The 24,475-nt window shown below is 36.7% G+C and overlaps 1 protein-coding gene across 1 annotated transcript; it reads left to right on the top strand.

Annotated features, from left to right (window-relative positions):
• Window positions 1-21,396: 21,396 nt before the first annotated feature.
• On the top strand, window positions 21,397-23,355 carry LOC141716964 (uncharacterized). The gene is made up of 2 exons (XM_074519103.1): window positions 21,397-22,658; window positions 22,741-23,355. The coding sequence occupies exons 1-2, from the start codon at window positions 22,167-22,169 to the stop codon at window positions 23,287-23,289; spliced, it is 1,041 nt and encodes a 346-aa protein (XP_074375204.1). The 5' UTR covers window positions 21,397-22,166; the 3' UTR covers window positions 23,290-23,355.
• Window positions 23,356-24,475: the final 1,120 nt, after the last annotated feature.

Genomic DNA, 24,475 nt, shown 5'->3' with positions numbered 1-24,475 from the left:
AGATAGGCTTCTGGAAAAGCTACTATATGTGCCTTTTTGAGCTCTTGGAGAAGTTGAGTGTCTTTTGGAATAACTGGATTCACTCTGTCAATCATTACATCCAGTTCAGATGCTCTTAAAGTTTGAAGATTTGTAAGAGAGTCTCCTGAAGACACTTGTCCACACCACCATCATTGATGTTCATGACAATCCTTTTCTCCAAAAAGTCATTAATTTTCACCACCACTGCCCATATGAAGTTGATGTTCTTGGCCAAAGCTTTCTTGCAGCAAGAAGGTCATTGAATTTCTGATCTTGATTGGGTCCTTCTGTAGCCCTTTGAAGACTTTCTTTTCCAACATCAATTTGAGCACTTGAGCTTTGACAAAACTGAACAGGCTCTTTAGATTTTGCCTTAGCATCTCTAGATTGTTGAATCCTAGCCTCAATCTCCCCCTTAGTCTTGGTGACAGGCATGAGAAGGGGAGTTGGTAACTCTAGCTTTATTTGTTCAGGTAAAGAGGGAAGTGGTATGTTGAGCTTCCCCATGATGGCCCTCAAAGCAACAGAATTCTGCATTTGAAGATGTTTGTGAGAGTCCACCAGGGTCTGGATGTCTATTTGTTGACTCTTGACTCGAGAAGTCAAGGCTTGGACTTGTGCATTGAGAGAAGCATTAGAGGTCTGCAAGTCTGAGACTTGTTATTGAAGAGATTGGATTTGAAGATTTGTAGAGGTTAAGCTAGGCTGATGAAAGCTTGTAGATGATGAGGAGCCAAAAGTTGCTTCCACAGCCTGTTTGATGCCTTCCATAAGCAAGGAAGAAGGCTCAAATCTGCTCTGGTGAAGCTGTTCCAGTTTGACCTTTGAGTCATTTGTACTTGTGATTTGCTTCTGGACTACTTCATAAAGAGCAATGAAGGATTATTTTAGATTTTTGACCTCCTTTTCAATGGTAGTTAGATATATCCTTGACATTTGATCAGCAAAGTGCTTGAACTTGGATATAATCTGTACTTGAGATGGTATAATCTCATTTGTTTTCTCCTTCACCATCTTCCTTATCTTGTCTTCATGACCAGTCAGCTTGAGTTCTAGAGCTTTACCAAATAGGTGAAAAGCCTTGAGTTGAGTTTATAGATCTCAGTGACTACATCATAGACATCTTGTGGAGTCAAGACCTTGGCATTGCTTCCAAGAATAGTGACATATTCATCCCTAAACCTGGCCAAGACTTGATCCATCTCCAATACAAAGTCCTAAGATAGCCATGCATCTACATTCCCATCCTGTTCTTCATCATTCATAATCTTCTCCTTCTGCTTTTCAACATCTTCATTATATGTGAGCATAATGGCTCGATAGTCTTGATTGCTCATGTCTGAAGTGAGTAGATGCTGTGAGATATTTGTTAATCCAGAAATCTTCTCAACAAGAAGATCATCTACAGATGTAGGTTGGGAGTCAGATTCTTGCAGCCATTGAGAGAGAAGGTGTGGTTGTTGAGGTTGTGAGGTTAAAGGTTGATCAGCACCACCTGTGACAGAAGTCACAGTTTTACTCACAGATTGCTCTGTGATTATGACAAGTTGTTGTTCCTCACATGTAGTGGGAACCTCCAATTAAATTGGAGGGGATTTGACTGGGTTACTGTCATGTGCACCAGTCTCAAACCCTTGTGCTTCTTGCAAAGCACTGTCACATGAATGTGATAAACTTGCCTCCCCCATAACAGGAACATTGGAAATTGTACTCCTAGAATCAAGTGCTAAAGCAATTTCTGCTAGGGTTTTGAGGGGAGTTATTCCTATATGAGGAACCTCCAATTGAATTGGAGAGGATTTAGATAGCTTCCCCTCAGGAGTATTACCCTCAAACCTAATAGCCTATGAAGGCTGATTTGCACATGAAGGTGCATTTATGACATCCATGGGGTCTTCAATAAAAATTGATGAATCCCCCATGGTTTTGATGGTGTCATCTGAAGGGTTTTTAGCACATAAACGCAGCGAAAAGGTAAATTTAAATCTTAAAAAAAACTGAAACCCTCCGCAAGATCCATGCAAAAAATAATATTTAATTCGTAGTTCATTATGTTTACCTTAAGAAGCTTTACGTTAATGGAAAGATGGAGGTCTTTAATGGCGATCCAAAAACGATGAACGGAGATCCTTAGCATCTGTTCCTCAAGTGTGAAGAACTCCACCGGTATCTACCAAGAAAACGATGTAATGAATGAGGATGAGATGGAGAGAATTAGGGTTTTGTAAATCTTTTTGGTTGAGGCAAAAATAGGGTTTATAATAGTATATTTATAGGAAAAAAATTCAGCTGAAAATTTTTCCATAAAATATTATTATTATTAACCCTTTATTATTCTCACTAATAATTAAAACACCTTTTAATTATTAATCCTTTTTCTAAACTCTTTAGAAATAATTCTCTCACTTGATTTAATTTCCAAAAATTAAATTCTTAATTAATAATATTAAGAACCTTTTCTTAATTAATTTATAAACAATTAAATCTCATTTAATCAATTATTAAATTTGCCGATTAATTATTTATTTCATAACTAAATAATTATCAGCCATTAATAATTAATTCCTCCACCATTAAATCATTCTCTTTTATGGTGTGACCCTGTAGGTTCAATATTAAACCTATAGTAGAAATAAATAATTATAAAACTATTTTATCATTATTTATATAAATTCTCTAATTCATTAAATATGATTAATTAATTAATTAATCATATTTATTCTACATCGTGAGGGATACTTCTCAGCATATCGCGACTATCCGGATAATACGAATTCACTGATTAGAATACCAAGAACCTATTCATTGAGTAGTTACCGTACAATTAATTCCTTCTACCCTGCAATGTCATGATTAAATACAAGGCATGGAACTTGTGTCAAGCCTATCTGATTTAATCACTTACTTTCCCATTCACTATGCTTAGTTCTTTTTAATGTAAAATTAGAAACTCCTTTTTAATTTCATTCACTCTGGCCAGAGATTCCTGAACTAACATAAGTGGATCAGCATTGAACATTCTCTTCCTACACTGGAAGGGGTAGATCCTTAATTGATCATACACTATCTTCGTGTACAAATTCCTATACCCAGTAGAGCCCTTATAATTGTCCCTTGAGACTAAGAACTAAACCAAAGCATAGTTCAGTGTACACAAGATGACTATGATGACCTCAAGTCTAAGGATACTTGTACAACTATCACTATGTGAACAACTGCTGACACGTGAGTGAACTCCGTCAGTTGTTCAGCTGTGTGAGTCATGTTCAGGGAACTTATTCTATAATAAGCACCTACATACTAGCTATAGTGTCACCACACAAATGTCTATGAGAATAGACATCCTTCATAATGAAGCAAGCATAGTATGTACCGATCTTTGCGGATTATTAATTACCAGTTAATAATCCTACGACCAGGAACTATTTAAGTTTAGAGTTATCATCTTTTAGGTCTCTTTATTATGATCTCATCACAATCCATAAAAAGCTTTACTCTAAATTGTGGTATATCTTATTTAAACATTTAAATAGATGGAGCCTGCAATAAAAACAAAACAAGCCTTTTATTAATATCAATGAAATCAAAACAGATTACATAAAAGTTATTCCTAAATCCTCATACATGATTGAACTTAGGACATATCTTTTTCAATCTCCCACTTGTACTAAAGCCAATCACTCTGGTATCTAATACCCATCTTATCTTTATGACGATCAAAGTGACTCTGAAAAAGTGGCTTTGTGAGTGGGTCTGCTACATTGTTATGTGTGTCAACTCTCTCGACGTTGACATCTCCTCTTTCAACAATCTGAATTGCACCACCATTCAGAGTAAACACGTACCCTGACATGGATTTGCTATCACTTTCTGATTGAAAACTAGAGTCAGTATAACCCTCTATTTTCAACTCAGATTCACCACCAAAAACAAGAAAAATGTCCTGAGTCCTTCGCAAGTACTTAAGGATGTTTTTCACTGCTTTCCAGTGGTCTTCTCCTGGATTGGACTGATATCTGCTCGTCATACTAATTGAATAAGCAACATCAGGCCTTGTACACAACATCGCGTACATGATAGATTCTATTGCTGAAGCATAAGGAATCTTACTCATACGCTCTCTTTCCTCAGGTGTCTTAGGAGACATTTTTTCGGAAAGGGACACTCCATGGCTCATCGGTATGAGACCGCTTTTGGAGTTTTCCATGCTAAACCTTTTAAGCACTTTCTGGATGTATGTACCATGGGTAAGACCTATCATTCTTCTAGATTATCTCTATAGATCCTCATACCGAGAATGTAGGATGCTTCTCCCAAGTCCTTCATGGTAAAGTTCTTTGATAGCCATACTTTGACTGATTGTAGCATCGGTATATCATTTCCTATAAGAAGTATGTCATCCACATACAATACAAGAAATGTTACTGCGCTCCCACTAACCTTCTTGTAGACACATGGTTCATCTATGTTTTTGATAAAACCAAACTCTTTGATTGCCTCATCAAAACGGATGTTCCATCTATGAGAAGCTTGCCTTAAACCATATATGGTTCGCAGCAGCTTACACACTAGGTGTTCATTTCCCTTGGAAAGAAAACCCTCTGGCTGTGTCATATACACTTCCTCCTCAAGTTCCCCATTGAGAAAGGCCGTTTTCATGTCCATTTGCCAGATCTCATAGTCGTAGTAAGCAGCAATCGCAAACAAAATCTGTATTGATTTTAACAGGGCTACAGGCGAAAAAGTTTCATCAAAGTCAATCCCTTGCCTTTGTTTGAATCCTTTTTCCATGAGCCTGGCCTTATAGGTCTCCACCTGGCCATCTGCTCCAATCTTTCTTTTGTATACCCACTTGCACCCAATAGGCTTAACACCTTCAGGCGCCTCAACCAGAGTCCATACTTGGTTGGTATACATAGATTCCATTTCGGATTTCATGGCACTATGCCATTTCTCTGAGTCAACACTACTCATAGCCTCATTATAGGTCACAGGGTTGTCATCATCAATGACTGACAACTCATTTTCATTCTCAATGACAAGGCCATAATACATCTCAGGTTGGCGAGACACTCTCCCTGTCCTACGAATGGGCTGTTCCACAGAAGGTTGTTCAGTCTGAATAGGTGTTTCCACTTGATCCGTAGTAGTTTGTGCTTCTTGAACTTCATCAAGTTCAATTTTGCTCCCACTGTTTCCTTCAAGGATGAACTCCTTTTCCAAGAAGGTAGCATGTCTGGAGACAAACACCCGATGATCGGTGTAAAAGTAATACCCCAAAGTCTCTTTAGGATATCCCACAAAATTACATTTTACGGATCGAGATTCCAGCTTATCTGGGTCAACTTTCTTGACATAAGCTGGACATCCCCAAATCTTAACGTGTTTAAGACTCGGTTTCCTTTCTTTCCATATCTCATATGGTGTTTGAGGAACAGATTTGGAAGGTACCTTATTCAGTAAATATGCTGAGGTTTCCAATGCATAACCCCATAGGAATACTGGAAGATTCGCATAGCTCATCATGGACCGAACCATGTCTAACAAAGTTCGATTTCTCCTTTCAGATACCCCATTTAACTGTGGAGTATATGGAGGAGTCCACTGGGAGACTATACCATTGTCTTTGAGATAATCTAGAAACTCTCCATTCAAGTATTCACCACCTCGATCTGATCGAAGAGTTATAATACTGTGTTTGGTTTGTTTCTCCACTTTATGTTTATATTCTTTGAACTTTTCAAAGTCTTCAGACTTGTGTTTCATCAAATACACATATCTGAATCTAGATCTATCATCTATGAAAGTACTGAAGTACGAAAATCCACCCATGGCTTGCGTAGACATTGGTCCACATACATCTGTGTGTACCAATCCTAGCAAATCTGCAGCCCTCTCTCCATGTCCACTAAATGGAGATTTGGTCATTTTACCCAATAGACAAGACTCGCATGTAGGATATGATTCAAAATCAAAGGGGTCAAGTAACACTTCCTTATGCAATATCTGCAGTCTATTTTCACTAGTATGACCTAGCCTACAGTGCCATAAATAGGTCAAATTTTCATCATCTCATTTTCTTTTATTAGTTTGTTCAATCTGAAGTAAATCATGCTCTACGTCACATACATAGAGACCATTATTTAAAATGCCACGTCCAAAAAGAACATTATCTCTAAGGATAGAACATTCATTATTCTTAATAATAAATGAAAAACCATCCACATCCAACATAGGAATAGAAACAATATTCCTCACAATAGAGGGAACGTAATAACAATTATTCAAAATAATAGTCTTGCCCGTAGGCATATGTAAACTAAATGATCCTACAGATATGGCCGCAACCCTTGCTCCATTGCCCATACGTAGAATCACCTCATCTTTTTCAAGAGTCCTACTTCCCTTTAGTCATTGCAACGAATTGCAAATATGAGAACCACAGGCGGTATCTAATACCCAAGTAGAAATTTGACCTAGTGACATATTAACTTCGATCATGAACATGCCTGAATCAGAAGCGGTAGTCTTACTACCCTTCTTCTTCTTCAATTCTGCAAGGTAAACCTTGCAGTTCCTCTTCCAGTGCCCCAACTTGTTACAGTGAAAACAAACAGCTAAATTAGGACCAGTCAACTTATGAGCATCTAGTATGCTCCGGAGTGATAGTGCAGAAGACATGATGAATATAGTAAATCTGTAAATGATAAACACATAACAACACTTAGCAAATATTCAATTTCATTTCAAAACACTATATGAATCGGGTCTTTATTCATAAGTGTCTCCCACTAGTTTATCTAATTTTTTTCAACCCGTAAGTGAAATTAAGCATTCATAATGCTAGTGGGTATAGGGATCCTACATTCCATCACACAACCTCGGCTGTGGCATGAAACGTCATGTGATGTTCAATATGCAGACAACTCTTGTCAATTACATCTTATATTATTCCCTAATATAAGTTTAGTCTCTTGAATAATTGAGTCACGACTGTGGCACGACAAACTCAATATTCTAAGTCAAGTCTAACCCAATATTTCGTGCAATTGAATCAGTCTCCAATGACCCACGGCTGTAGCACGTACCGACCTTTAGATTCTAATTCAATGTACACATCTCTATATAATAGACAAGTATTTCTTATTTTGAAATCAAAGCCCTCGGCTGGAGCACGAAACAACAATGATTTAAAAATAAGAACCACTTTCTACCATGTTGGAAGGTTATGACCGACACAAGCCCGTTGTGTCATTGGCCAATTACTACTTGATATTATTTAATTTTAGAGGGATTATATTACGTTACAATCATAATCATATTATAAAGAGATTCTTCCTTTTAAATTAAATATTTCAAATCAATAATCGATAATCAGATGATTCCCAAATCGGGTGGAGCATTGTCAAGAGGCGTCACTTAATAACCCTTTCTTACAGATAAAAATATGTTGTTGACAGAATCATCCTTTCTCTCAATATTGAAAATTCATATTCAATTACGTGTTTCATAAACACAAGAATCTCATGATCATATTCATAATATTTATTATTAAGGCAAAAAACGATTCCTATTCTAGATTTTCTAGAGTACGCCTTATATTGATTTAAGTTCACCTAAATCTATCATCGCATGGTAAATATAGGAATATATCTCACATATAAAATTAAATAAACAAGTAAATGTAAAGTGCAATAAAGTAAATGTGTTTGGTTATGCCCCCATCCTATGTGATCTTTATCAAGCTCATGATAAAGATCAATGTCAATATAATATGGTGATGGAAATAAATACAACTACTTATTACATAAGTCTTCTTCTTTGTTTAGACTTCTTGTATGCCTCGTCTTCTTCTTTGTATCACCTCCATTGGATAGCCTTCTTGAGTCTTCAATTACATTACATGATTGAAAGTAAAACTAATCTAATGAACTTACAAGAATAACTCGAGTTACATTCGAGATTTATGATTACAAAGATTGACGACATGCAAGTCGTATTTAAAACCAAAACCAAAACCATTACACTAAGGTCGAAAGGCCATAAAAACCATCACTGTTTACGGGCAATAAACGACGTCAAATGCCTTACAGACGAGTCGTTGATAGCTTTAGCTATCAGTTTTGTTCATACGCTCGTTTACCTATGGAATAGGGTATTCAGTTGTGTAAATCGGACACCAGACCCAGATTTCAGCAAATCTGCAGCAGCCAATTCAGAATCCGTATCTAATATGATTCTCATAATTAGAACAAACATAAATCATGTATATATCAGTATATATACAGATTACATAATCATCTTATGATTATACAACTCACATGAATATCATATATTCAAAACCATACATATATAAGCATATTATATCAACATCAAATCATGGCGAATCACGTACATGCTCATATATCGAAAACAGTTAAACACATAAACGAATTAAAAACTTTTCGCAAGTAGTTCTGATTTCATTGAAGGGTTTTTAGCACATAAACGCAGCGAAAACGTAAATTTAAATCTTAAAAAAAACCGAAACCCTCCGCAGGATCCATGCAAAAAATAATATTTAATTCGTAGTTCAGTATGTTTACCTTAAGAAGCTTTATGTTAATGGAAAGATGGAGGTCTTTAATGGCGATCCAAAAACGATGAACAGAGATCCTTAGCAGCTGCTCCTCAAGTGTGAAGCACTCCACCGGTATCTACCAAGAAAACGATGTAATGAATGAGGAGGAGATGGAGAGAATTAGGGTTTTGTAAATCTTTTTGGTTGAGGCAAAAATAGGATTTATAATAGTATATTTATAGGAAAAAATTTCAGCTGAAAATTTTCCCATAAAATATTATTATTATTAACCCTTTATTATTCTCACTAATAATTAAAACACCTTTTAATTATTAATCCTTTTTCTAAACTCTTTAGAAATAATTCTCTCACTTGATTTAATTTCCAAAAATTAAATTCTTAATTAATAATATTAAGAACCTTTTCTTAATTAATTTATAATCAATTAAATCTCATTTAATCAATTATTAAATTTTCCAATTAATTATTTATTTCATAAATAAATAATTATCAGCCATTATTAATTAATTCCTCCACCATTAAATCATTCGCTTTTATGGTGTGACCCTGTAGGTTCAATATTAAGCCGGTAGTAGAAATAAATAATAATAAAACTATTTTATCATTATTTATATAAATTCTCTAATTCATTAAATATGTTTAATTAATTAATCATATTTATTCTACATCGTGAGGGATACTTCTCAGCATATCGCGACTATCCGGATAATACGAATTCACTGCTTAGAATACCAAGAACCTATTCAGTGAGTAGTTACCGTACAATTAATTCCTTCTACCCTGCAATGTCACGATTAAATACAAGGCATGGAACTTGTCTCAAGCCTATCTGATTTAATCACTTGCTTTCCCATTCACTATGCTTAGTTCTATTTAATTTAAAATTAGAAACTCCTTTCTAATTTCATTCACTCTGGCCAGAGATTCCTGAACTAACATAAATGGATCAGCATTGAACATTCTCTTCCTACACTGGAAGGGGTAGATCCTTTATTGATCATACACTATCTTCGTGTACAAATTCCTATACCCAGTAGAGCCCTTATTATTGTCCCTTGAGACTAAGAACTAAACCAAAGCATAGTTCAGTGTACACAAGATGACTATGATGACCTCAAGTCTAAGGATACTTGTACAACTATCACTATATGAACAACTGCTGACACGTGAGTGAACTTCATCAGTTGTTCAGCTGTGTGAGTCATGTTCAGTGAACTTATTCTATAATAAGCACCTACATACTAGCTATAGTGTCACCACGCAAATGTCTATGAGAACAGACATCCTTCATAATGAAGCAAGCATAGTATGTACCGATCTTTGCGGATTATTAATTACCAGTTAGTAATCCTACGACCAAGAACTATTTAAGTTCAGAGTTATCATCTTTTAGGTCTCATTATTATGATCTCATCACAATCCATAAAAAGCTTTACTCTAAACTGTGGTATATCTTATTTAAACATTTAAATAGATAGAGCCCGCAATAAAAACAAAACAAGCCTTTTATTAATATCAATGAAATCAAAACAGACTACATAAAAGTTATTCCTAAATCCTCATACATGATTGGACTTAGAACATATCTCTTTCAACATCAAGGTCTACATATCTCTTTCAACATCAAGGTCTACCCCAGCTAGTAGCCACTCACCATCTGATTATAGTGTCTGGGTTGTGAGCAAGGTTTCTTGAACCAAGTCACTTGATTTAGCTTACACTTGAGAAATAGATTCAAGTGCTATATGGGAAGAAGAAATTTGAGAGATTAGAAGTTGTTGTTCAGAAGTGAGTGTTGGAAGCTCCCCCTGAATAGACGAGGGAGCTTCAATAGATGTTCTCTCACTGTGTGTGCCATCCTTATTTCTCCTACCATATTATTAAATTTCTTCAGGTGAACGTTGTGTAGACTCTATACAGGATGCATTGGGGTGAATGCTCTTTTCAATAGACACATCCTGTTGAGAGAATGTATCTAGAGTCTGTTTAGTCCCCATTGTTACAAATGCATCCTTTTGGGAGGATACAGAGGTGGCTTGAGTGGTCAGCTCAGATTTTATACTCTCCTTTGTTCTCTTGACCAATGGTGACTCAGCTTCTGTTCGTTCCTCACCACTCTCATTCATAACTATTAAGGTTATCTCTTTCTTCTTCTTTTTACTCACCTCATCCCTTTGAGAAGATGAGGTGGTTGGTTTCCTAGCTGCTAGTTGGTTTGAAGAAGTGGTTTCATCTTGGAAAGGTCCCTGTGGGTATTCCTGTGTGTGTACTTCCACATGTTTAGGGACCATAGTTGTGCTAGACTGTGCATTAGATCTCATATCAGGCATTGGGTAAGGGTAAGTCCTAAACCTCTCCAGCATGAATGGAGTGATTTTCAGAATCATATTTACCTTGTTCTTTGTAGTAAGTGAACCAACTATTATTTTGGACACTTGCTTACAATTGCCTATTTTAGTGCTATCTATACCATTCAACAAATGTATGTCTATTAGTTTATGATTTAAAATAGACATAATGAATCTAGGAAAAAAGATTTCCTTACCTCTAGCAGACAGGGACATGGTCAGCCTGGTTGCAAGTTCTTCCAGGATCAATAGACCAACATTCAAGTGGCTGTTGTGGGCTATTGAGTACACCAGCTTCTGCACCACACTTGAAATGTTGTCATACCCTGGCTTCCTGCATGTGAAGGCCCTTACTACAGAATCAAACACAAAGGACCATTTTTTCCTTAAGTTTTCATGTTCAAGCTTGACAAGTTGATTCTTCCACCATAGTTGATGAAGTCCATAAACTCAGTCAGTTCATCCTGGGTTGGCACCTCCACTAAGTTTGCAGTTGGAAGACCCAAAGCTATATTCAAATCTTGTTCATTGAACTCTATCTGTTGGCCTCCAACTCAAAGGACCATTTTTTCCTTAAGTTTTCATGTTCAAGCTTGACAAGTTGATTCTTCCACCATAGTTGATGAAGTCCATAAACTCAGTCAGTTCATCCTGGGTTGGCACCTCCACTAAGTTTGCAGTTGGAAGACCCAAAGCTATATTCAAATCTTGTTCATTGAACTCTATCTGTTGGCCTCCAACTGAGCAAGTTATCACAAGAGATACAGTGTTGTCATTCATAACAGTCTTTACCACAGCTGTTGTCAAAAACTCATGCAGAACATTCAGGTATAAGACTGGGTTAGCAGTTAAAGCTTCTGCAAGGTAGGATTCAGACAAGAATTTCACAAACCCCTAGAAACTATCAGGGGCTTGGTTAGCATCAGTAAAAGCTAGGTAGTTTATCCCTTTCTCTGGGATAGTAGCTCTAACAATATTGAGTGCCATTGTTGTTTAGTGAGAGTGAATGGGTATGAAAAATTAGTGAGAAATGAGTGAAAATGAGAGAGAAATCAGTTTTGGATTAAAAAGCTAGGTCACTTGAGATGTCGAATGTGTAAGTATGTATATGTATCGATTTTTTTGGGTATTTATAGTAAAAGCATATGACTTATCGAGAAGTCAAAAATAGATGATTGGATTATATTTATCGAGAAGTCAATTTGGAAAAGAATTACATATCGAGAAGTCATTTTAAGTTACTCTTTTAGAGAACTAAAAAATTAACTTATCGAGATGTCAAATAAATACCCAGTTTTTCCAGAAATGGACTGAATTTGATTCAAATTTTCATTTGAATAAATCAAAATAAAATCAGAATAAATTTGTCAAAAGTATTTTACCAAAATAATTTATTGAATTAAATCATTTTAGTTCTAAATTATCTATAAAATTTAAAAAGATACTTGTAGAGAACTCTGTAAGTTAACACTACTAGAGAACTCTACAATGACTTATCGATAAGTCATAATAATGCTTATCAAGAAGTCACTCGAGAAGTCAATATATTGACTTATCGAGAACTCACTCGAGAAGTCTCAAAATGACTTGTCGATAAGTCAGTTAGACTTATCGAGAACTCAGCTCTCTATATACTTTTGATCAGTTTAAGTCTGCCTTGTGTTAAGTTTACATATTAAAGATGTAAATTAACACCTTAGCGGTTTACTTAGAATTTGAAAAATTCCAAGTTAAATTTTTGTTTTTGAAAAATAAATATGCAGAGTTTTCTGAAATATTTATAATTCATATTTCAGTTAATTACCAATTAAATCAAATTAATTTTTAATTTACTAAAATTAATCTGCTGCAACACATTAGCTGAGTTCTTGCCTTAGGATGAAGAATTAAGCATTCCAATTTCACCTACAAGTCTAGTGAAAGCTGCTTCATCCAAAGGTTTAGTAAAAATGTCAGCTAATTGTTTTTCTTTTGGAACAAAGATAAGCTCAGTGGTACCATTTGTAGAATGTTCTCTAATAAAATGGTACCTTACATCAATGTGCTTTGTTCTAGAATGATTAACTAGATTAGCCATTATAGATATAGCACTAGTATTGTCACACATAATTGGAATTTTGTGTAAAACTAGGCCATAGTCCATTAGCTGATTTCTAATCCAAAGCACTTGAGCACAACAACTTTCTGCAACTATGTATTCATCCTCTGGTATAGAAGTTGACACAGATTGTTATTTCTTGCTATACCAGGATACAAGTATTTGTCCAATAAATTGACAGCTTCCACTAGTACTCTTTCTGTCAACTCTGCATACAGCAAAATCTACATCTGTGTAGCCAACAGCTTCAAAACCAGTTCCCTTAGGATACCATAATCCCAAGTTTGGAGTCCCATTCAAGTATCTGAAAATTCTCTTTATAGCCATCAAATGTGATTCTTTTGGATTGGCTTGAAATCTTGCACATAGACATGTAGCAAACATGATGTTTGGTCTGCTTGCAGTTAAGTAAAGCAAAGATCCAATCATCCCTCTATAACTTGATATATCTACACTTTTGCCCTTTTTATATTCATCCAACTTTGTTGCTGTAGGCATAGGTGTAGATGGAGATGAACAATCAACCATACCAAACTTCTTCAATAAATCCTTGACATACTTGGTTTGGCTGATGAAGATTCCATCACTTCTTTGACTGACTTGAAGTCCAAGAAAGTAACTTAATTCCCCCATCATACTCATTTCATATTCACTCTACATAGGCCTGGAGAATCTTTGGCAAAGCTTTTTATTTGTAGAGCCAAAGATGATATCATCCACATAAATTTGAACTAGAATCATATCATCACCATGTTTCTTGTAAAAGAGAGTTTTATCTATAGTCCCTCTAGTAAATCCATGTTTAAGCAGGAATTCTGACAATGTATCATACCAAGCTCTAGGTGCTTGCTTTAGTCCATATAGAGCCTTGAGTAACTTATATCAAAATCTGGAAATTTTGGATCTTCAAAGCTAGGTGACTGTTGCACATACACTTCTTCTTCTAACTCACCATTTAGGAAGGCACTCTTAACATCCATTTCATATACTTTGAAATTTGAATGTGTAGAAAATGCTAGAAAAATTCTTATTGCTTCAAGTCTTGTAACTAGAGCAAAAGTTTCATCATAATCAATTCCTTCTTCCTGTGAGTAGCCTTTAACAACCAACATTGCCTTGTTTTTGGTAACTATACCATTTTCATCCATCTTGTTCATGAACACCCATTTTGTTCCAATTATACTTCTGTTCTTTGGTCCAGGAACTAACTCCCAAACTTTGTTCCTTTCAAACTGATTCAACTCTTCCTGCATGGCAGATATCCAATCAGGATCCATTAGAGCTTCTTCAGTTTTCTTAGGCTCTACTTTAGAAAAAAAGCATACATGTAGGCACTCATTAGCAGTTGCACTTCTAGTTCTCACACCAGCAGTAGGATCACCAATAATTGCTTCCCTAGTGTGACTTCTATCCCACTTTCTTGTGTGAGTTTGTTGACTTGTGCCTTCATCATTTTCTTCATTATTGGTATGACTAGTAGATCCTTCTTCTCTTTCTCCCCCTGAGTTTGTGCTCTCAAATTCAGGTGTCTGAGATGAGCTTCCATTCCCATGATTTTCCTGTTCAGTAGTCTCTTTATTCAACATCTGTTGTGCATTGACTTCATCTTCACCATCAGAATCGCTATCAATGTTGAGGTTTTCAAATACAAGGGCTTCAGCTTCATTTTCATCAAGGCATTCCAAGCCTGGACACTTGTCATCATCAAAAGTCACATTTGTGATTTCCATAATTTTCTTTTGATCAATCACATAGACCTTGTAGGCAGTTCTCTCCAATGAATATCCCATAAAAATTGCTTCAAAAACCTTGAGTCAAATTTTCCCACATATTCAGTGTTGTCTTTTAAAATGTAACACTTGCTTCCAAACACATGAAGATGCTTTACAGTAGGATTTCTCTTTGACATGATTGAGTAAGGTGATTTGCCATGGGCCTTGTTAATGAGATATCTATTTTGAGTGTAGCATGCAGTGTTAACAGCTTCTTCCCAAAAACTTGTTGGCAAATTGGCATCATGCAACATTATTCTAGCAGCCTCTACCAATATTCTATTCTTCCTTTCAACTACCCCATTTTATTGAGGTGTTCTAGCAGCAGAGAACTCTTGAACAATGCCTTTGTTTTTATAGAATTCACTTAATGTTGCATTTCTTCTGTTCCATTATCACTTCTCAATCTCTTTACACAATTTTGATCTTCAGCCTGTTTTTCTATCTTCTTTATGTGCTCAATTATGATGTGCGGAGTCTCATCTTTAGAGTGCATAAACTCTACCCAAGTATATCTTGAGAAATCATCCACCATCACAAGTGCATATTTGTTCCTTGAAATAGATAAGACATTTATTGGCCCAAACAAGTCCATGTGAATAAGTTACAATGATGCACTTATAGAATTCACAGTTTTTGACTTGTGACATGATCTTTTCATTTTTCCTTTCTGACAAGCTTCACAAACTTTAACTTGTGCAAACTCCAGATTAGGCATGTCTCTTACTAACTCCTTTTTGACCAAGGTGTTAATTGCCTTAAAATTCAAGTGAGACAACTTTTTATGCCATAGCTTGCTTTTTTTCTTCTGATGCCTTGGTGTAGAAGCAACAGATTCCATCCTTATTTGCTGAGTCCATGTCTGCAATAAATAAGCTTCCTTTTCTTGCTCATTTTAGAGCAACTTCACCAGTTTTCTTGCTGATAAAAGTGCATTCTTCTTTGTTGAATAAAACTTCAAAACATTTATCTGCAAATTGGCTTACACTGAGAAGATTCACTTTAAGACCAGCAACTAGTGCTACATCATCAATGACAATATTTCCAGAAACAATCTCGCCATATCCCATTGTGAACCTTTTGTTGTTGTCTCCAAAGGTCACCAAAGGGCCAGCCTTCTCCTCAAATTGTGATAGCAGGGCCTTATCACATGTCATATGTCTGGAACATCCACTGTCTATGATCCATATGACCTTCTTCATTTTTCCTGCCCATAATATGTTTTAAGTGTGTTTAGCAACCCAAGCAGTGTTGGGCACTTTCTTCTTGTTAACAGATTTAGTAGAAGTCGAATGAGTTGTTTCAGATAAAATATAATTCATTGATTGTTGTGCATTTTCCCTATCTGTTATAGACCCAATCTTTGTTTCTTTGAGGTCTACTCTCAGCTTGTGGCAACTTTTTATCACTTTCAAGTTGTAAGGGATACAATCAAACTTGTCATAGAATGAGTAGGGATCATTTGCATCTGCTTCATTGTATTTACAGGCTCCTTCAACTGGCTTGCAAACAACCTTTTTAAAAAGGTGAGTTAGATGATTCACAGAGCCACATTTCTCACATTTCTTTTTTGGAGCATATGCAACATAAGTAAATTATTGCTTTTATTTATCCCAATTTTCCCATTTCTATTTTTCTTCTTCTTTCTTGCATCTTCAGTCTTGGTTTCTTTGACAGGTGTTTTGGAACCTTGGTTGTCCATGAGCTTCTCTTCATCTTTGGAAGATTGAGTTGCTTCTGCATTTTTCTTCTCATTGTCCTCATCATCAATTTCATGCTTGATAATCAACTCTTCTTCACTGAAGTTAACTTCACATGCCTTGAACATAGGTGAAACAACCTTTTTCAGCATTGCTGGAACATTTTCATTTTCTGTTGCTTTTTCTTTGTCACCTATATTTTTCTTCTTGATGTTCAAGACATCATAATCAAGACCAATATCAATATTTGCTCATGGCTTGTTTTTCTCATGGTATTGTCCAACCAACTCAGATTCATTTTTGAAGGACTTCAACTTTACTTCATTCTTTTCCATCTTCTCTCTTAACATCGCTTCAATCTCATTTGCACATTTGAGCTTGTTCTTTAGATATGCATTCTCTTGTCTCACAGCTTCAAGCTCTACCAACAACAATTCAGCTTCTTGTTTCTCATTTTCAAGCTTCACATTTATCTTTGTCAGTTTGCTAACCTCTTCATTAGCAGCAACCATACTTATATGAATATGAAACATTTTTGTGCTCATCTTTTCTATAGTTTCCTTATATTGACTCACATTTAAATCAATGGTAGTGAAAGTTGGTACCTGTGATTTTAATGAGGATGACTCTCCTTGATCCAAGGCCATTAGTGCATAGTTTCCAACTTCCTCATCTTCATCATCATCAGAGTCATCCCAACTTTTTCCCTCTGCAATATAAGCTTTGCTTTGCTATTTTTTCAGAAAAGCTTCACACTTTGCTTGCAGTTTAAGATAAGATTTGTCTTTCTTTGCTTTCTTAGGTTTCCTGCATTCTGTAGCAAAATGGCCTAGGTCATCACAGTTGTAATATCCGGGATATATCGTGTAATTATTTTTGATATTAAATAATTATTATGTGCGTTCAGTATCTATTCTGTGAGTTAATTGTTAAGTGTTATCTGTACTTGGATATTCAAAAATAATATTAATTGAGTATTTTATTTTTATATGTCCAAAATAAAATATAAATAATTGTCATATCTTCCTAATTATTTTTATGTTGATTTATGGATTTATAAGAATCATATGAAATTTCTAAAATCTTTTTCCGGGTAATTAAAATCTATTTTATAAAAACGGGAACCAACCGACGTCACCCATTGTTATGTTTTTGGAACCCGAAACTCTTCCAAGAACTCCTTCCTAACCTAATTGTAATATTCCGAGCATATTCCATGTTTCAACTTTTTCGATCCGGTGTACGGTTTGTCCTGCGCGGGTCCCAGCGCAACATTTTCGATACAATATTCGTTTCGGTAAATCAATAAAACCCGTATTTCCGCGGGAGCTTTTTATTAAACTATCCCAATTATCACTTCGTAGTACGTGTAACCAGGCGCTGAGACCAAGACCGCAGTACAAATTGTACTGATTTGGATAATTATCCCGAAAACCGATACCGTTTGGATCAGTTTTTATAAATACACGTACCATTTTATATCCGGAATGATCCAACGGGATACTAATTTTTCGTAAATATAAATAGCCTTTTACCGTATTTTATTTCGTATCAAAATCATTGGCAGACATATAAATATATAATTTTACAGAGAAAAATCCTATATTCATAAACTGTTTCAAGAATCAAACCAACTTTTGAAGGTGTTATTGATCTTTGTTTGAAAAGCTCGAGTACTGGATTTGAAGGTCTTGAGAAGCTCTATCAGAATCTGTAATCCATACACCTGCAGAATCAAAGGTTTAATTTCTAAAAAATTAATTATTTTCGAATTATTTTTTTGAAAAATATGAATTTTTGTTCGGATGATTGTTTGTATGATTTGATGATTGCATGTTGTAGAGCTTGTTTTCCTAATGATTTCGGTATATTATACGTCTGATTTGGAGTTCAATAACATGTTCAAATTTGAGTTTGATTTTCGAATTTCAAAATTAGGGTTTATAACCCGTATGAATGTTCTTAATTGAAATTTGGGGGTTTCTTATTCTGGAATAGATTGATGTTGTGGTATAGTGGATTGTATTCTCTGTGAAATTTGCAATCTAGTCGTATAAGTTTCATGAATAACCGAGGTCTGTAGAGAAGGGAGTTGTATTTTGAATATTTCCGAAGTTCGCCGGAAACTGGCAAACTTCACGGCCAAATTCCGGCCAACTCAGAGATGATTAGAACGATTTGTTGGCTTGGTTGTGTTCCTGGTAAAGTATAGATGTGATCTGGAGGTGTTGGTGGCGTGAGGACGCCGGGAACGTGTTCTCCGGCCATCTCTGTGTTTTCCGGCGACGGGGTGTAAAATTTGCAGTTTGGTCCCTGGACTTTTGGGGACGATACAGTTAGATCCCTGAAGTTTCCAGACTTTGCAAATTTAGGATTCCTGTTTATAAAATGTTTAAAAATCATATTTTCTATTTATTTTTATTATAAAAATTCATTTTTAATTTCTGAAAATTCTAAAAATTATTATTTTAATTCCGAAAATTATTTTTAATTCACAAATAAATCTGAATTAATTAGTTAATTAATTTTAGTTAATTTTTGTTATGGATTAAAACTACTATATATTATTGCTGTATTTAATACTAAGGAACGTGAGCTCCAAGGCTCGATTTGACTGCTCTTGTGTTTCGTGACTCAATCTGCCTTAACAAGATGCCTACGTACCTTGCTGATTGCCAAGGATCAAGTCAAAAAACGTAGTTCTGATTTGTGGGGTGAGGCCCCTTATATAGATGCGGGAGTCCTTGAATTGGACTTGGTATAGGAGGCTTGGTGGATAAGCCTCTGAATTAGGATAGACTTAGGAGTCCTAGGAAGTAGGAAGTTGATTCCTTATCCTTTCAGGTCCCCTTGAGGCTAATCTCTAAGGATTTATATCCTCGTCGGGACTCTTTTCAACATCTGATTTCTCCCTTATTAATTAATTACGAAATTAATTAATAATTAGGGCTTTTTGGGCCTTTTTTATTCCACCAGGCCTAATCCGGTCCGTCAGACTTAACCTTTCTGGTCTGAATATTATACATCTTATTATTATTGGGCCTAGCAGCCCATTAATTATAAAATCAGGACTTATTTATCCCTATCATTTGCCCCCCAACTTTTGGGAAACATTGATTAGGTTTCGCAGAAGTTAAATCTATTCGTTCCCTTACAGGGTTTCGTTTTTGCGTAAAGTGTGGAGCGACCTACACATTTACAACGAATCTTCCTTTTATTCAGAAATTATCTTAATTTCCAGGAATTTTTCCCTAATTTTCTGGAATTTTCCCTAATTTTCTGGGATTTTTCCTAATTTTCTGGAATTTTCCCTAATTTTCTGGGATTTTTCCTAATTTTCTGGATTTTTCCCTTAATTTCTGGGTTTTATCCCAATTTTCTGGAATTTTCCCTAATTTTCTGGGATTTTTCCTAATTTTCTGGATTTTTCCCTTAATTTCTGGGTTTTTTTCCTAATTTTCTGGATTTTTCCCTTAATTTCTGGGTTTTATCCCAATTTTTCTGGATTTTTCCCTTAATTTCTGGGATTTATCCTAATTTTTCTGGATTTTTCCCTTAATTTCTGGGATTTATCCTAATTTTTCTGGATTTATTCCTTATTTCTGAAAATATTAATATTTTTCAGAAATTATTTAAGGAATTTCCTTATTTTTTCTGGATTTTTCCCTTAATTTCTGGGATTTATCCTAATTTTTCTGGATTTTCCAGGACTTTTCTTCCTTTTTTTTCTTTTTTCTTTTTTTTTTTTTTATATAAAATTTTCGACCAGGAATCCATTCGACCAGGATCCTGGTCGAATTAGCCTTCAGTATGCCTTGGTCGATTGAATTTCGAGCAGGTTGGGTTCGAGCAAGATTCCTGGTCGAATTTCGGCCAGGATTTTTTCCTATATATATTATTTTATTTTTTTTTTTTTTTTTTTTTTTTTTTATTTCGAATAGGATTTTTCGACCAGGAATTTTCGGTTAAGATTTTCGGTCAAGATCCCCATTTTTTGACCGAATTAACCACCATCTCTTGCCTTGGTCGAAGCTATTTCGGGCAGGTACTATTCGACCAGGATTTTACCTTGGTTCCTGGTCGACAGGGTCAGGAAATATTCTGGTTGAACCAGTTAAATTTTTCGAATAGGATTACTTCCCTTTCGGTCAAGATTCTTATTTTCTGACCGAATTAACCTTCCTTCTAAACCCTGGTCGAAGGATTTTCGAGCAGGAACATTTTGACCAGGATTTTGCTGTGTTTTCTCTTCGAAAGGTTCAAGAATACATATATATTTTTTGTATATCCTTGGATTCTCAATTCTGGGCTAAGATTTGGGCCTATTTTAACTGGGCCTATTCTCTAATTTGGCCTACCCTTTTTCCTGGGCTACAATAGAAAAACCTTGGCCCACTTTCCTTGGTCCAACTAGTTTTTTGCAATTGGCCCATTGCTTTAACTGGGCTCCCTTCCCACTTTTTTTTTTTTTTTTTTTAAACATTATTTGGGCCTCAAACATGGCTTGATTTTTTCTAGAATTAGGCCCTTTTCTGAGATGGGCTTTCATTTTCTAATTCCAAATCCTTCTAGGGTTTTTCTGGATTCTTCCAGATTCTTCAAAAACTTTAATTTTCCTCTGATTTTTGCTAGAACTTCCCGGGTTATTCCAGAACCTTCTAAGTTTTTGGGCCCAAATGGGCTTTTTTAAGGCCCATTATCCTTCTTCCTTGGCTATATAAAGGTGGGGTGAGAGTTTTATTTCTTCACACCTCTCATTTCACCTCTCATTTCATTCTACAGCTTCTCCTCATCCCTAGCCTTTCCTTTCTCAAATCCCTCCTTTAGTTTTCCAACCTCTCCTTCAGGCTTTTTCTAGCTTTCTAATGGCTGACAAGAATTCTGAGAGGGCGGCCAAAATTGCCTCGGCTTCAAAACGAGGTAAGGATATCGAGATCCGCTCTTCATATATGTCTTTAATTGATATGATTAATTCTAGGGGGGATGAATATCCCTCCACTGCACATCTCGACTCTTTTAATCACTGTAATACTTGGCATAACATAGATTTCAATAAACTAAATGCTCGTTATAACGTCCCTCCTCCCTTTAGACTAGTTCCAGTCTCTGGTGGTGACCGTACTTGTCACTGGAGGCCTGATACTCTCTTCATCTACACCGACGCCCTTAATGCTGGGCTTAGGTTCCCTTTCCATCCTTTTATCCCTCATCTTTTGGCTGACTTACAAATTAACCCGTGTCAGCTTCCTCCAAACGCCTGGAGGAATATTCTATGTTTTATGGTTTGTTGTCTTAGGGAGGGCTTTCCTCTTTCTGTAGCCGTTTTTAGGAAAGTCTTTCAATGTTACAATAGTTCTTCCAATATTTGTGGCTGGGTTTATGTCAAACAAAGGCCCAAAAGCAAACATATTTTTAACAGCGCCTCTATTCCGGATAATAATCCAAATTGGAGGAATAGTTTCGTCGGGTTACGTTGGGAGAATGGCGATTGGGGCACGCTCTTTCGATCCTCCTTCGGGAAGGTCAGTGATGGTAGCCTCAAATCCATTCACTTAACTCCTGAAGAAACTATCATTTATAATGGGCTCACTCAGGATGATGGCACCACCACCAGCTGGACTCTTTTAGAAGAGTTTTCCCTGATTCATGTGGGACTATCCTCTGTTTCTCAACAGGGTATTTCTCTTCCCTTCTCAATTTTTCTTTCTTTCACGCATTATTAACATCACTTATTTTGTCTTTTGCTTTGTTTCAGCTGCTAAGGAGATTAACGAGGACAATGTCCCCTTGGTCGAGGAAACAGCTAGGATGAAGAAAGCTCGGTTAGCAGGCCTAGACACCAGAGGAAAGGCGACAGAGCCTATCTTCTTGAGAAAGCACAAGGAGCCTATGGGGGAGGCTTCAACTGAAGGAGCTGAGGGCCATAATGCTCCTATCACTGCTGCTGCCCCTGCTGCTGCTGCTACAGGCGCCTTTCAGCCTCTCTGGGGATTCCGCCGAGGGGATACCGTGGTTGGTTCCACGAAGCATGCTTGGGATTGGTCCTACCATAGCGTGACTCCAAAGGACTTTACTGATGTAGTGGCCACTCCTGACCTTGAGAGGATTAAGCTCATGGGAGCCCAATCTCTGGCTTCGGTATGCCTTCTCTTTTTTTAAACTTATTTCTCGTTCTTGTAGCACTTTCTTGCCTTACACTTTGTTAATTGTTTTGTTTCAGTCTAACGCCTACTTTCAAGGCGCTGTGAGGCAAGCCGAATCATGGAAGCGGGCTTCTGATAAGGCCGATAACGCCCTCAGGAGGCAGCAGAAGAAGTATGCTACCCTGGAGAAGAAGCTCAAGCGCAAGGAGGAAGAACTCGGAGAGTCTAACGCCGAGCTGGTGGTACTTCGGGCGGAGAAGGATAAAGCTATAGACAATTATCTGGACTCGGAGGAGTTTGCCCAATCCATGAGGATTAGGGATGATTCAGTCTTTCCCGAGTTTTTTAGGACTGGTTGGGACACGGCCCTTGGGACCGTGAACGAGGCTTGTCCTGATATTAACCCGGCGGACTACATCTGCCCTGACGATGAGGCCTTGCTACAGAGGTTTCGTACCCGAGTAGTCGTCTCGGATCATGTTCCTCAGGATCCACTTCTTCCTCCTCCCGAGTCCTCTTCCAGACCCGCTGAGGATGACAGCTCTTCCTCCTCCGAGACGACGGAGACATCTAGCGAGAGCGGAGAAGACGATGATATGGACGCCGAGGGCACCTCAGCTCCTTAGAGCTTTTTCAGCCCTGCGTGGCTTTTTTTATTTTCGAGACTTTATTTATCAAACTTTTGTAACATCTATCAGATCTATCTCATTTATCACCTTTTATGCTTTGCATCCATGCATTTGATTTTTATTTGTTAGGCCACAATCATGCTTTGAAGAACTTATGAATTTCATAAAATTGTCTGGGATTCGTCCCTTACACAAGTCTTAATAAATTTCGTAATAAAACTAAAACATATAAATCCTAAGCAAGCAAAGCTTCAAGGTGCTTTTCAACCTACTCGCCATCCTGACGAGTGAGAATCGTACTTCGACCATCTTACACGTAGTAAACCTTCAGGTTTTGTGCGTGCCAGGTTCTCGGGACTTCAAAACCATCCATAGTCTCCAGCTTGTAGGTTCCTCTACCCTGAACGCTCTTGACTCTATACGGCCCTTCCCAATTTGGGGCAAGCTTTCCTTTCTGTCCGACACCAGAAGCCTCTATTTTTCTCAAGACTAAGTCACCTTGTTTGAAAAACCTCTCTTTAACCCTTAGGTTGTAGTAGAATGAAGCCTTTTTCTGATATTCTACTATCTTTGCGTGTGCTTTATCTCGTACTTCATCAATTAAATCCAGGGCTAACTTCTGCCCTTCCTCATTTTCTTTTTCATCAAAAGCCTGAATCCTTGGAGAAGAATGTGATATCTCCACGGGAACTACCGCTTCCGCCCCATATGCCAACATGAAAGGAGTTGCATCTGTCGTGACTCTACAGGTAGTCCTATAAGCCCATAATATGGGAAGTATCTCATCTACCCAATTATTTCTCGACTTTTCGATCCTCTTCTTTAGTCCATCCAGGATTATCCGATTTGCTACTTCCGCTTGCCCATTGGCTTGCGGGTGAGCCACAGAGGTGAATCGTAACTCAATTTCATTTTCTTCACAATACTTCTTGAATTCCTCATTGTTGAATTGCGTTCCATTGTCAGTGACGAGGATACGGGGAATTCCATATCGGCACATAATGTTTTCCCACAGGAATTGTGCAACCTGCTTAGTTGTGATTTTGGCCAAAGGTTTGGCTTCGATCCACTTGGTGAAATAATCAATGGCTACAATCAGAAACTTCCTTTGTGCTGTGGCCATAGGAAAAGGCCCTAGAATATCCATCCCCCACATAGCAAAGGGAATAGGTGAGTTGATAGA

Source organism: Apium graveolens, chromosome 4 (assembly GCF_009905375.1).
Source record: "Apium graveolens cultivar Ventura chromosome 4, ASM990537v1, whole genome shotgun sequence".
Taxonomy (NCBI): Eukaryota; Viridiplantae; Streptophyta; class Magnoliopsida; order Apiales; family Apiaceae; genus Apium; species Apium graveolens.
Note: the sequence above shows the minus strand (reverse complement) of the source record. Positions and strands in the feature narration are given on the sequence as shown.

What these genes read in the sequence shown, in the direction of transcription:
- LOC141716964 (XM_074519103.1), top strand. Translation starts at nt 22,167, where the DNA reads ATGTGGGACTATCCTCTGTTTCTCAACAGGGTATTTCTCTTCCCTTCT. An exon ending in GAGCCCAATCTCTGGCTTCG is followed by an intron (nt 22,659 to 22,740) that starts GTATGCCTTCTC and finishes GTTTTGTTTCAG; the next exon opens with TCTAACGCCTACTTTCAAGG.